General features: G+C 40.9%; 1 protein-coding gene across 1 annotated transcript; it reads left to right on the top strand.

Moving 5' to 3' along the window:
• The first annotated feature begins 694 nt into the window (after positions 1-694).
• Positions 695-2043, top strand: LOC140236533 (uncharacterized). The gene is made up of 2 exons (XM_072316457.1): positions 695-987; positions 2007-2043. The coding sequence occupies exons 1-2, from the start codon at positions 695-697 to the stop codon at positions 2041-2043; spliced, it is 330 nt and encodes a 109-aa protein (XP_072172558.1).
• Positions 2044-13270: the final 11227 nt, after the last annotated feature.

Below are 13270 nucleotides of genomic sequence, written 5' to 3'. Positions count from 1 at the left end.
CCCTCATGAATGAGCTGAGGGAGAATGACAAGAGGAAGTTCAAGAACTACACCAGGTTGTCCCCACAGATGTTTGATGAGCTGTTGATCAGGCTTACACCCCACCTGCAGAAGAAGGACACCCACTTCAGGAAGGCCATTCCCCCTGGTCTCAAGTTGTGCGTCTTTCTGCGCCATCTCACCACTGGGGCCACCTATGCCGAGCTGGGTTACAACTTCCGAGTGGGTAAGGAAACCATCCAGAAGTTTGTCCCTGATGTAGCCAGAGCGATAGTGGATGAGTATGCTGCAGAAGTCATCTCCCTCCCCCACAACCAATGAAGGCTGGCTTGAGGTTGCAGGTGATTTTGAAGCCAGATGGAATCTTCCTCATTGTCTGGGAGCCTTGGATGGAAAGCACATCCGTATCCAGAAGCCCAAGAACTCAGGCAGCCTTTACTTCAACTACAAGCAGTTCTTCTCGGTTGTCATGATGGCTCGCGTAGATTCAAAGTACCAGTTCCTGTAGATCGATGTGGCTGGGGGTTGGCCATCAATCTGATGCCCAGATCTACAACAACAGTGAACTGAAGGAGTGCATAGATGCTGGCACTTTAGGCATCCCAGATCCAGCTCCTCTACCCCATGATGATGACGACCACCCTATGCCATACTTTTTCGTGGGAGACGATGCCTTCGCCATGAGGACGTACATGATGAAACCCTATGGCCGTCGTAACCTTGACCAACAGCAGAAGATCTTCAACTACAGGCTGTCCAGGGCAAGGCGTGTTGTTGAAAACGCCTTTGGTATTCTGGCCTTGCGGTTCCAGTGCTTCCTTGGCCAGATGAGACAGGAACCAGACACAGTCCGCCTGCTCGTTGAAGCTGCCATCATGCTGCACAACCTCATCAGGAAGCGCTATCAGGCACTGGACGTCCTCATGTTGGACCAGGAGGATGCCCAGCACAACCTCATCCCTGGAGCTTGGAGAACTGCCGCAATCACTGAGGATTTGGACAGGCCTATCAGGGGAAACAGGGACACTGAGCTTGCCAAACGCCAGAGGGATACGCTCAAGTATTACTTCAACAGTGCGGGAGCGGTTGCATGGCAGGATAAGATGGTCTAGACAACATTTTGTAGTACTTTTGCACAGGAGTAAAGACTGTCTTAGAAAATATTGATTGTGATATTGTAAGTCACTATGGACTGGTGTGATGCACTAGTCTGGTTAAAGGTATAAATAAGGAGTACCTGCACTCTGATTTCATTTTGACAGACACTGCCTAGAAATCATTCTTTTATACATAGACAAGAAATACCCATATTTGAAATAAATATAAATTATATGGTACTGCTGTAAGAAATAAGTAATAACATATTACCGAGACCACTCTAAATAGTATATTTTTATCAACAAAACCATCAACCAAGATGCACCGATCAAAAAAAGACACCATTTATGCTCCCACTAAGTTTTTGACATAACAAATGACAACACAGTATAGTGCTAACACAATACAATTACAGTCCACAACTTAAGTCCATAAAGTTACCATAGGAGGCAGTGGATAATCTGGACCTATATGATTACTTACCAGGACTTGCTTGTGCAACCTCCTCTTCAGCCTCACTTCCATGGTGACTGGAAGGGGATGTAGGTGAAGCTGGGGGCTGGTCTTGTTCTTGGGCCTGGGGTGGAAGGTCTGGAGCAACATCTTGGACAGGGGTAGCAGGTCTTGGAGCAGAGCTTCTATCAGCTTGAGCCAGCGCCATCACGCGAAAGTCTTCATCCTCTTCGTCATCTTTGCTGCTTGCAGGGGGCCTCGCCCTGGAGCTCAATTTGAGCTTCTTGGGTTGGGGGTCCTTCTTCTTGGACTGCTCAAGTTTGTCATTCTTTCCCTTGCTGCTGCCTTTGTTGCCTTTTGGGGGCATCTTCTTTGAAAATTATGTGAAATCTTGTAGAAATTGTGAAGGAAAAACTGCTTCTACAGAGGTGTTGTCGAGTCGAATACTGAAAGTTGTGTGAGAAAGTCCTGCGATGCAGTCATGCTTTCATAGGCGGCAAGTGGCGCCAAACGGCGGAAACCAAGTGGTATTTGGCCCAAATAGTCACCAATCAGGTGCCGTTTGGCTCACGCCACTGTTGATTTGGAGCGCTTTTGGCGCGGACTATCCGCCTCTGTGGCGCCAAGTGGCGCCACGTGGCGCAAAATGTCATTGGCGCAACTTGGCGCGCGCCATTACATTCCAGTGGATTCCAATAGGCGGATTGTTTGCGACATTTGGTGTCACTTGGTGGACACTTCGCGCTGATTGCTTGATGCAAGTGGCGCGAAGAATTTCAAACATTTTGAAATTTTCTTGCCGCCAAACTCAATTTTTGCCGCCGTTACGGGCCACCACGAGCCAGTTGGGAGGCAGTTTCAGCCACTGCACGCCACTAGGCACCTTATTGGCGACACTAAGCGCCACAGCAAATTGCACTGGCGCCAACTGGCACCAACTGGCGCCGGCCCAGTGGACTCGACGCATTAAAAAGCCAAATATGTGCTTTTCCCTATTTACATAAACAGTATTGTTTTGGAGAGGGGTGCATTTATGTGTCTTCTGAGGTTGCAAATTTGTTTATTTGCAGTTTCTATCAGAGAAAAAATTTCACGCTGGAGATAAGGGGGCACCTCAACACTATGAATTTTCCACACATGAAAGCTTTCACTCTGCTTTGGTTGGGAGGCATGTAGGACTGTAGCAGAGCTGATAACACTGCAAGGAAACAAGGATGCCATTGTGGTTGAGGGCCTCTCTGGGAATACACTGGTGGGTATCCATGTCCTTGCTCTAATTGCTTAGCTTCTAGAAACTGTAAAATGCAGAGTCAATGTTGGTCACTCCATAGAGGGCATAGGACACCCCACGAGTGCAAATGTATTAAAGGCATATGATTATCATATTAAATTTCTTTTGAAAATCATCGCATCAATATTGAGCAGAGAAAAAAGGTGCATAATGATGATTGAGTTGTATTTAATTAACACATATCAACAAATGATGCCATAGTATTTATTCTAAGATTTCAGGCTTCACTGAGAACCATTGTCAGGAAAAGCACTATTTCCCCTTTAATATAGACTTATTTGCAATTGTCAAACAAATTGTGTTTTGATACTTTACACTTTTGTAATCATCCAATAATGTGACTACTTTACACTTCCTTTAAATGTAGACCAGTGCAGTTAAAGTTGTTGCCTGTCATGTCAATATCAAAATTAAAGAGACCAGTACCTATCTATCCCTGTGAAAATGCAGTACCATATATGTTAGTAATTTTGATCAAATTATTTTATTAATTGCAGAAAGATGTTGGAAGAAGGTGGAAGGAATCAATAGAAAAACTACAAGATGGATTGTACCAGCGACGAGATGTTGATGACCAACTATGCTATACAAAAAGTTCAAAAATAGCCATTGGGAGCGAGGGCTCTCAAATATATTTGGGACTTTTTGAGCAGCAACCAGTAGCTGTGAAAAGAATGGACAAGGATCATTTGAATGGAGAATATGAACTGTCCAAAGTCGTAACAGAAAGACAAATGTGCCATGTCCTGCCATTATTAAGCTGCAAAACAGACGAGAATTTCACCTATCTTGTATCTCCATTGTGTGAATATAACCTGAAAAAAATCATTGAAGATGACAGCTGCCCTTGGAGAAAGGAACTATCACATGAAAGGAGATTTGCAATGTGTTTGCAGTTTCTTTATGCCGTGAAGGAGTTACATGATGCCTCAATAGTGCACAGAGACCTGAAGCCATCAAACATATGTGACCGTGCACGAATAAATTCGCACACAATGATTTTGCGTGAGGACTGAAAATAAGTGAAATGGGTCAACCTAGCCGAACTTGACTTTTTCATATTTTCTGAAAGAGCGGGTCTTCTTTTACATTATGCTAAAATTTGGTATCATAAAACGGGCAGGAAAAAGTATTTTTTTAGCAGTTTATCTCGAACATTTTTGGTAGAATAGTGTGATTAGGTGTGTCTTTAGAATCCCTTTTTCATTTCTGAAAAACCTTGTCCACACTCTTTGCTTTCAACTCTAACTTTTGTAAGGATAGTGCTACTGCTTTGAAAGTTGGCATTAATTATGGACAGAATGTGTTAATGAGGCATGCTTAATTTCAGTTTAATTTGATAATCCCTTCATTGTTGTTACTCTGGAGGTTTACTTCCTGTTTTTTGTCCCATTCATAGCACAGCCAGCACGGTCTGGTAAAGATTAAGCGCTTGAATAGACACTGTACTTCAGAGCCTCTTTTCTCAGTTCACACTTTTCCTGAGTTTGTGCTTTCTTTCCAACATTTAGATAGGTTAGGAGAGTCCATTTGATTTGAGTTATACATCAATCTAAAGCTTAAAGTCTGCTCTTTCAGAATATGGTCTTAACTAAAAATTCATGTCTGGCAACTTTTTGTTTGTTTTGAGGTGCAGGGTCACATATTATTTGTTGAGTTGATTTCATGCAAGATTTAGTGTATTTTGTGGGGATTTGAAAGACACTCAAATATGTGCATTATGTAATAGCTCAATAAATCTTTGTTCCTTGATTGATTCATTACAATTCATGAGGCATAAAATAACTTTCTGCGCAGGCGAGCATGCAGTATTCATAAACACGCTCTTGTCAAGCGCCTGGATTCTTGTGAATGAACCGATCATTCATGCCTCTCTAATACTCCTGCTCTATCCTTTACGCATGCTGCGTGCGCGGGTGTCTCCTGTAACAATCAATACAATATTTTCTTTCTGCCCACCCCCCCCCCATGCCTTCGTATTACATACAAGTGGCATGAGCGCGGAAGAATATTCAGTGCATGTGGAATGCAAATTTGTTGTTTTGAGTCAGAGTGTGGAAATCACTGCACGGTGGAAATTAATCATGAATGGTAGTTGATATTGTTTTTAAGGATGTTTTGATGATAAATAATCTGAAATGATATTTTTGCGATGAGCAGATCGAGAGTGATTCCAACAAAATTGTTTTTCCTAGTCCCACATGTGGTAAATCAAGTGTGTGTGTGAGTTGGTTATTTTTAAATATATATTTTTTCCAACTAAACGAACATGTGACATTCTTAAATTATCATAAAAATCATGCACGAAAAATATTCAACATTGTCAGAAATTCATATTTATGCAGAATACAAGTATTTTTCCCCATATGGAGGATATTTTTCCTTGAGAATATGTTATTTGTTTGGAAATTGCTGGCAATTGGAGTACACTTACATATCGTTGTGGCCAATAAGAACCAACAAGCAATTTAATTTAGTGCGCAAACAACATTTCAAGAAAATGGCATTCAAAAGCAGTGCATATTTTCAACAAAGAATTTCCTTATTTCGCGTTGTCCAGTTGAACCAATGTTAGCAACGTAACAAGTCTTAGATTAAATATTCCTCTAAAGAGGAAAAGAGAGTGTAGTAATGATGGTTCAGACTCTGAAGTATTATCCCTTTCAGACACTCAAGATGTAATACTTCACAAGAAGAGAAGGCAGAAGAGGAGAGTTTCTAACCTGGCAGAGAAAACACATGTTGACAAGGCACAGGTAAAGCTGTCATCTAGTACTGTGAGAGTTAAGAGTATGGGACAAGACTCATTGCTGTGTGTACTGTGGAAAAAATGGATGCAAATATAGCAAGGCATCTTGAGTTGAAGCATAAGGACATGTTCGAAGTTGCACAAGCCTCAAGCTTTCCAAAGAAGTCAAAATTAAGGAAGTTACATCTGGACAGGCTGAGGTACAAAGGGGACTACCATCACAACATGAAAGTACTGAGGGAGAAAAAGTGGTACATCATACCATGGCACAGCCCTCCAGGAAATGAAGCCAGTTTCAGGAAGGCAACTGATTACTTGCCTTGCAGGCATTGCCTGGCATTTTTTCCTGCGATGGGATATGTGGAGGCATGACAAAGTTTGCCCTCATAGAAATGAACCAAAAGCTGGAGAAAAAGGCCATCACCAGCTTCCAACAGCTGAGCATGATGTTACTCCCACCCCTAGATGGAGCATCAAGAGGGTTACATGATATCATGACTCAATCAAAGAAGAAAGATGATATCCATTTGATTGCTGTGAACGACCCACTTATCATGAAATTTGGGTCCAAATTGTTCCACCTTCATGGGCATCACCCACATCTGCACAGCTACATTTCCCCCAAAACAAGAGAACTTGGACGACTGGTTAAATCTGCAAGGCAAGTATCTAAAGATATAACCCAATCTGCACAGTTGCATCAACCCAGCTAATTTCAATTGCGTTGCTGAAGCTGCCAGGAAAGTAGCAGGATTCAGTGAATCTGACAATCACTACGAGACACCATCATTGGCTCTCAAACTTGGCTATGCACTCAGGAAATGTGCTGAGATTGTTCTTTCTGAGGCATATGAGACAGATGATCAACTCTTGAGAGGAAAGGCTAAAGGCTTCATCCGCTTGTATGAGATGGAATGAAAATATGCAGCATCATCCCATGCCCTGAGGACACTAGAAGAGCAGAAATGGCAAAAACCATCTGTGTTGCTACAAACAGATGATGTAGTCAAGTTACAAAAATATTTGGAAACGGAAGCAACAGAAACCAGGCAGCAATTGAGCCAGTGTGTCATGAAAGAAGTTTGGTTTCGCCATTGCAAGGTAACATTGGCACAGGTGACACTATTCAACAGGAGAAGGGGAGGAGAAATGGAGAGGCTCAAAGTAAGGAACTACTTAGAGCAAACACAAGGCAGTGATGGAGCTATAGACGATGATGTTTTTCAAACTCATTGCCCACATTTGAGAAGGAACTGTGCAGTTCGTTGAAAAGAATTGTAATGAGAGGAAAGCATGGGAAGAAAGTGCCAATCCTTCTCACTGCCACCATAAAGGAAGGAATTGATCTCCTTGTGAACACCAGGGAAGAAGCTGGAATTAATCCCCAAAATGAATATGTCTTTGCAAGAGCTTACAATGACAGTACAAAACCAGTGTCAGTACACAGCTGCCTGCACGACTATGCAAATGACTGTGGGGCAAAGTTTCCAAAGAACCTGACAACAACAAGGCTCAGAAAGCACATCGCAACCATGACTCAGCTGTTAAACTTGGAGGAGAATCAGCTCGAACAAGTTGCCAACTACATGGGACACACAATTTCAGTGCACCGTGAATACTACAGACTTCCTGAGAATACTCTACAAATTGCCAAGGTTGCCAAGTTGCTAATGGCAATGGAAAAGGGGGATCTCACAATTTGACTGTGAGTTTAAATTCTCAGCAAACAGAAAGTGCTGACAATCAAGACTAAGATGAGACGTACAGTGCCGACCGCGGGAAACGTCACGAAAACCCCTAGGGCAAATGCGGGAAGCCCTTTCGTCCGGGCGTACTAGGTAATACGCGGGCGTTTGGACGCGTACAGACGAGGGAAGTCGCCCGCACTTTCACGCTCGTCTAAACACCCGCATTTGCCCGAGCGCTCCAGCGCGGAATTACTGATATGAAAATCAAACTCTCCCGTCAACCATCGGCTACATGAAGGAAATTAGCTGAAATCGATCCGCGAAAATCTTTTGAAAAGTATCAGTAATTTGCCGGATGTTTGCTTTTACGTTCGAAAGTAAAATAATAACCATAACATTCAGCTCCCGAATATGCTAAAGCAAATGTCCAATGATCCCTTTGACGTTTGGAAATGAATAACAATAATACTCCGTACGATGATTAAATAAATGTCGGATGTTTGCTTTTACTTTCGGAAGTAAATAGCAATAATATTCATCTCCGGAAGATGCTAAAATAAATGTCGGATCTTTGCTTTGACGTTCGGAAATGAATAACAATAATATTCAACTCTGTACGATGATAAAAATAAATGCCGGATGTTTGCTTTTACGTTCAAAAGTAAATAACAATAACATTCAGCTCCGGAAGATGCTAAAATAAATGTCGAATGATCCCTTTGATGTTCGGAAATTAATAACACTAATATTCAACTCCGTATGATGATTAAACAGATGTCAGGTGTTTGCTTTTACTTTCGAAAGTAAATAGCAATAACATTTGGCTCCGGAAGATGCCCAGAAAATGGCAGATGATTGCTTTTTACGTTTGGAGGTGAATAGCAGTAACAGTCTGCTCCATATAATAAAATAAATGTCGGATATTTGCTATTACATTTCGAAATGACGAACAGTAACATTCAGCTGCGTTTGATGGTAAAGTAAATGTCTGATGTCTGCCTTGACGTTCATAATGAAAAACAGTAACATTCGGCTCCGTACGATGCTAAAATGATTGTCGGATGTTTGCTTTTAAATTTGGAAATGAATAACGGTAATGTTCTGCTCCGAACGATGCTAAGATAAATAACAGATTGTTGCTTTTACATTTGGAAATGATTAACGGTATCAATCGGCTCAGTTAGATGCTAAAATAAATAGCGGATGTTTGCTTTCATGTTTGGAAATGAAAAAGGATAACATTCAGCTCCGTAAGATGCTAAAATGAATGTCGGTTGTTTGCTTTAACATTTGAAAATGATTAACTGTAACATTCGGCTCCGTAAGGTGTCAAAATACTAGTAAATGTTGGATGATTGCTTTTGCGATCAGAAATGAATAACGGTAACTTTAGCCTCTTTACAATGCTAAAACAAATGTCGGATAAATCAGATAATTTTGCTTAACATTCGACGTCGTGCGATACCAAGTTGATTACATAAACCTTCGACACTTCGTTGCTGCTCAATTTTATTTGATCTCGACATTATGGACGCTATACCTATTTGATTTAATTGTCCTTATTTTATCAACCTTCGACATCAGCCGCTACTTTATAGTTTTCTCGATCACTAACGTCGGACGGTATGACCTAATCAACTTTGGACATTGGTCGCTATTTAATAATTTCATCAACCTTACACATCGGTAGCTATTATTCCGATGTTCGTTATTCCGAAGGCTCTCTAGTCCGAAGATTCGTTATTCAGAAGGTATATTGTTCCGTTAATTTCATTTTCGGATTCATGAATCTTCAGAATAACGAACCTTCGGAATAACGCCACAAACGTTCGAATTAACGAACCTGTAGGTTTAGGGAATTTGTGTGTTTTGAATTTAACGACCCTTCGGAATTACGAACCTTCGGAATATTACGAACAGCACCCATCCGATTATCAACCTTCGACATCGATCGCTGCTTACTGATTTTATCAACCTTCGACGTCGACCGTAAATAACATATTTGATTGACACTTTCGACGTCGATCGCTGCACATTAGATTGGCAAACCGTCGAAGTGTCGATCGCTGCCTATTTATTTACTGGTTCCCCAATTTCTGACTTAGTTACTGATTTAATCTACCTTCAACATCGGTCGGTCATTATATTGTAAGTGGCCACTTATTGTCTCGAGCTTGATATTTCCCAATGGCGTCCACGTCTACACACACACACACATAAAAAGAAAGAAAAAGATCTGAGTCTTAAAGGTCTAACGAGGCGTGAAAGTCCTTGTGTGATGCTTTTAATTGTGTCATTCACAATAGTGTCACGGTCCCTAAGATGGATGAAAGAGGCGCAGATCTTAAGAAGCCACTTAAGTTGAAGTTTAACACCGTCTGTCTATTCTTAAAGTACACGATTTGTAGGGAAAAAAGAAAAAGACAAAGAGAGGGAGAAAACAAAGAAAACGTAGGAGAGAGAGAAGGGTATGGCGAAACCACCAGAGTGGCATTATGTAATCAACAAAGCTGCGTTTAACTTCACTCGAGTCCCCGAGAAGTGGTACTACACGTGCATGCATAATGTTTATCTTGGATACATGTACTGTAGGTACCCTTCTCTCCTTTCATGATAAATACGTATCACATAACTATGTCAATGCATGTTTACGTCGCAATTTGTCCAATCGGGGTTTTCCCTCTTTAAGGAGTGCTTGCTTTCCAAGAAAAAAAAAAAAAGAAGGATGAAATCAATGATTATGAGCAAAACTGAATGCATTTAAGCAGCGGAATCGCGCTACATCAATAGCACTCCAAAATCTTCGAGTGATCCCGGAGGTCACTCCGAGTGAAAATGAACATTTTCACTCAAAATTCACTCCAAATTCACTCTAAATTGACTCCGTTTTAAATGTATCCACCCCTTCAAGTGTGAATGTTTTCATTTTTTTTTTTTTTAGAGAGAGAGAGAGAGAGAGAGAGAGAGAGTAGGCCTACTGTGCATTGGAATACGAATCTCTGCTGTGCAGCGATATTATGATCGCTATAAAAACGATCAGTTCGATGAGCAAAGCACGTGCTTGCCCTGCCAGCAGTGAGTGCGCCATGTGGTTCCAACATACTCATCTTGTGTGCCCAGCGTGTTTTTATCACAGAACTCTTGTGTGTAGAGTTCTGTCGTTTTTACGTTATGGTCAATTCATGACGTGTGAGTGCTTCGACTTGACGCCTGTGAGATTGACAGGTGCCGTTTACGAGAATAAAAACTGTCAGTAGTGACTATCAATCCCAAAATCAGTTTCTATATAATAATCAGACTAATTACTTAAATGTAGAGTTACATGTAGTTACATGTATTTCGAATGACAATGCGCACATCCCCTTTATCATCACACTTTTGATACGGCGGACAGAAGGCCGTTAAATTTCATTGCTCTCAATGATTCGATACAGTCATAGCTTTTAAAAGGTCCAATTAAACAAATTGGATATGAAATCACGGTTACAGCTCGTTATTCCGAAGGTTCGTTAGTAAGGTTCTTTAGTCCGAAGGTTTGTTAATCCGAAAATGAAATAAGGTTCGTTATTCCGAAGGTTCGTTAATCCGAAAATGAAACAAAGCTCGACTTACTTCGAAGGTTCGTTACGGACCCTATATCATTTCGGATCCTATATCATTTCGGATCAACGAACCTTCGAGATAACGAACCCTATTTCATTTTCGGATTAACGAACCTTCGGAATGACGAACCCTATGTCATTTTTGGATTAACGAACCTTCGAAATAACGCCGCAAATGTTCGAATTAACGAACCTTTTTTCGTTTTCGGATTAACGAACCTCTATGGTTTAGGGAATTTATGTGTTTCGGATAAACGAACCTTCGGAATAACGAACCTTCGGAATAACGAACAGCACCCGAAATCACGTCTTTATCTTGTTAAGATATAAGACAAAAAAAGGGTCCCTCAGTTCACGAACTTGCGATGTTTCTTTATTGCGTGTGTTTCTAGCTTGTGTTTGGCACTCACGGAATGAATGCGCGTGCAGTATATGGTAGGCTACATACTCGTGCTCTTGTTGTTGCTGAACATTTCCCCTTCACAGTGATTGTGTGGCATGATCGTTGAGTATGTTCAGATGGTGTTAATGCGTTGATTAAAATGTTACCACAATAGATGCACGTGTGCTATAACAACGATCTGAGGTCTTTGCTCCGCGCTGCTTTCTTGTTTACAAACATTGAATCTTGGTGAACTTAATTCACTATCGTCCCCATGCTAACATGCAAAAGAAGAAAACGCTTTTGTTCTTGTTTATGTGTACCATGCAGTGAACAGAAGGTAGACCTGTAAACTGTGCCGCTAGGCCCTAGCTGTAGTTAGCACTTTCACGGATTGTCACTGCTCGTCTACTATTCGAAGCGAAATGAAAATCAAACTAGAGATCTCGTGCTGTATACTTTCTCGTACTGTGTACTATGCAATTTGTGGTAGTACTTGTCAACGCTGTGTTTTTGGCTCAAACTTTTCTCTCTCAAACTTACTTGGTTACGCAGGGGCGGATCCAGGGAGGACCGCAACCGGCGCCCGCCCTCCCCCTTTATTTATTTATTTTTTTTTTGAAACAAAAGAAATGTAAAAAAAAAAAAAAAAATAGGGGAGGGGTGCGTGCGCCCCCCTTTAATTTTGTAAACGCGCCCCCACTTTACGGAATTCCTGGATCCGCCCCTGTTACGGGATAATACCTATCAGAATCTGTGCACGTGAAAAGCATTCAAACTTTCCCATGTTTTTGCTCTTGCATTAAAGGCGTATTAATTCACCACGTATATACATGAAACAAAACCCCCATAGTTCTGAAATGTGAGTTATAGGGATAGAAACAACTGCTGGAAAAAAAAATTGAATCCGTATGATCGAAAATACAGTACACTATGTGAACGGTTACAGTTCGCTATTCCGAAGGTCCGTTAATCCGAAAATATGAGGTTTGTAACTTGTTATTCCAAAGGTTCATTTATCAAAAAATTAAATAAGGTTCGTTATGCCGAAGGTTCGTTAATCCGAAAATGAAACAAAGGTCCTAATTCCGAAGGTTCTTTACAATCTATAAGAGAAATACTGACATCTCCTTATATTCTAGGCTTTATTACAAAAAAATTATGTAGGATGCTTTGCACAACGGACCTATTATGCATCACATGTGATATCTAAAACATCTTTTAAATCACTGCTCCCAAAGGTAAACATATGACCTTTGTGTATCTACTCGTTTGTGTGTATGTGTGTGCGTGTGTGTGTGTGGGGGGGGGGAATAGTTTCCTCCTTCTTCTTTTTTGTTAGAGTTTATCTTAGTTGATCTTGATACAGTGTACCTCTTTCGGTGCGCCCTTTCTCTTGTTATGTCACTTCATCTGTTTCTACATTTTGAAGCAAAGTAATTTGTTCAAGCATTGTGTATGTCCTCGTAACCGTAATGTGTCATTTTGCTGCGATGAGTTGGTTCTATAATATAGTAGGCCCTATTATTGCTGTGAGATGTAATTTTTGTAATAACGTGTTGAGAATAACAGATTTTTGTTTCTGAACGAAAGGAAAAATGACGGAATTGTTTTGATAACCAATGTGGATGACGTGTTGAGAATTCTGATTCCTGTTTCTGAACGAAAGGAAAATGACGGAATTATTATTTTGATAACCAATGTGGATGACTACCTTCTATAAGTGATTTTGGTGTGAAAAGAGAGTTTGCTCAAAGAAACGCTTCTCATGAATGGTCAACGAAACAAAATACATCATACAATGCAACGTGACTCGCGTGCATTTAGCAAACGAAATGTCTAGACCTTTAAGTTCAAGTAAAATGCATAAACACAGAATAAGAAAGCAGACAAACTAACAAATATGGAATTAATGACCGCAGACGTAACGTAGGAAAACCTGACACCTATGCTTGAAGAAATTCCCACAAAAGCAGAGCGCAAGATAAAAGAATACATGACGTGTGCG

This window comes from Diadema setosum, chromosome 13, assembly GCF_964275005.1.
Source record: "Diadema setosum chromosome 13, eeDiaSeto1, whole genome shotgun sequence".
NCBI lineage: Eukaryota > Metazoa > Echinodermata > Echinoidea > Diadematoida > Diadematidae > Diadema > Diadema setosum.
The sequence above is the reverse complement of the archived record's forward strand: the minus strand, read 5'-3'. Positions and strand labels throughout refer to the sequence as shown.

Coding starts and splice junctions, on each gene's coding strand:
- LOC140236533 (XM_072316457.1), top strand. CDS start 695: ATGAAACCCTATGGCCGTCGTAACCTTGACCAACAGCAGAAGATCTTC. Junction 988..2,006: donor TGGAGAACTGCCGCAATCAC/TGAGGATTTGGA, acceptor TACTGAAAGTTG/TGTGAGAAAGTCCTGCGATG.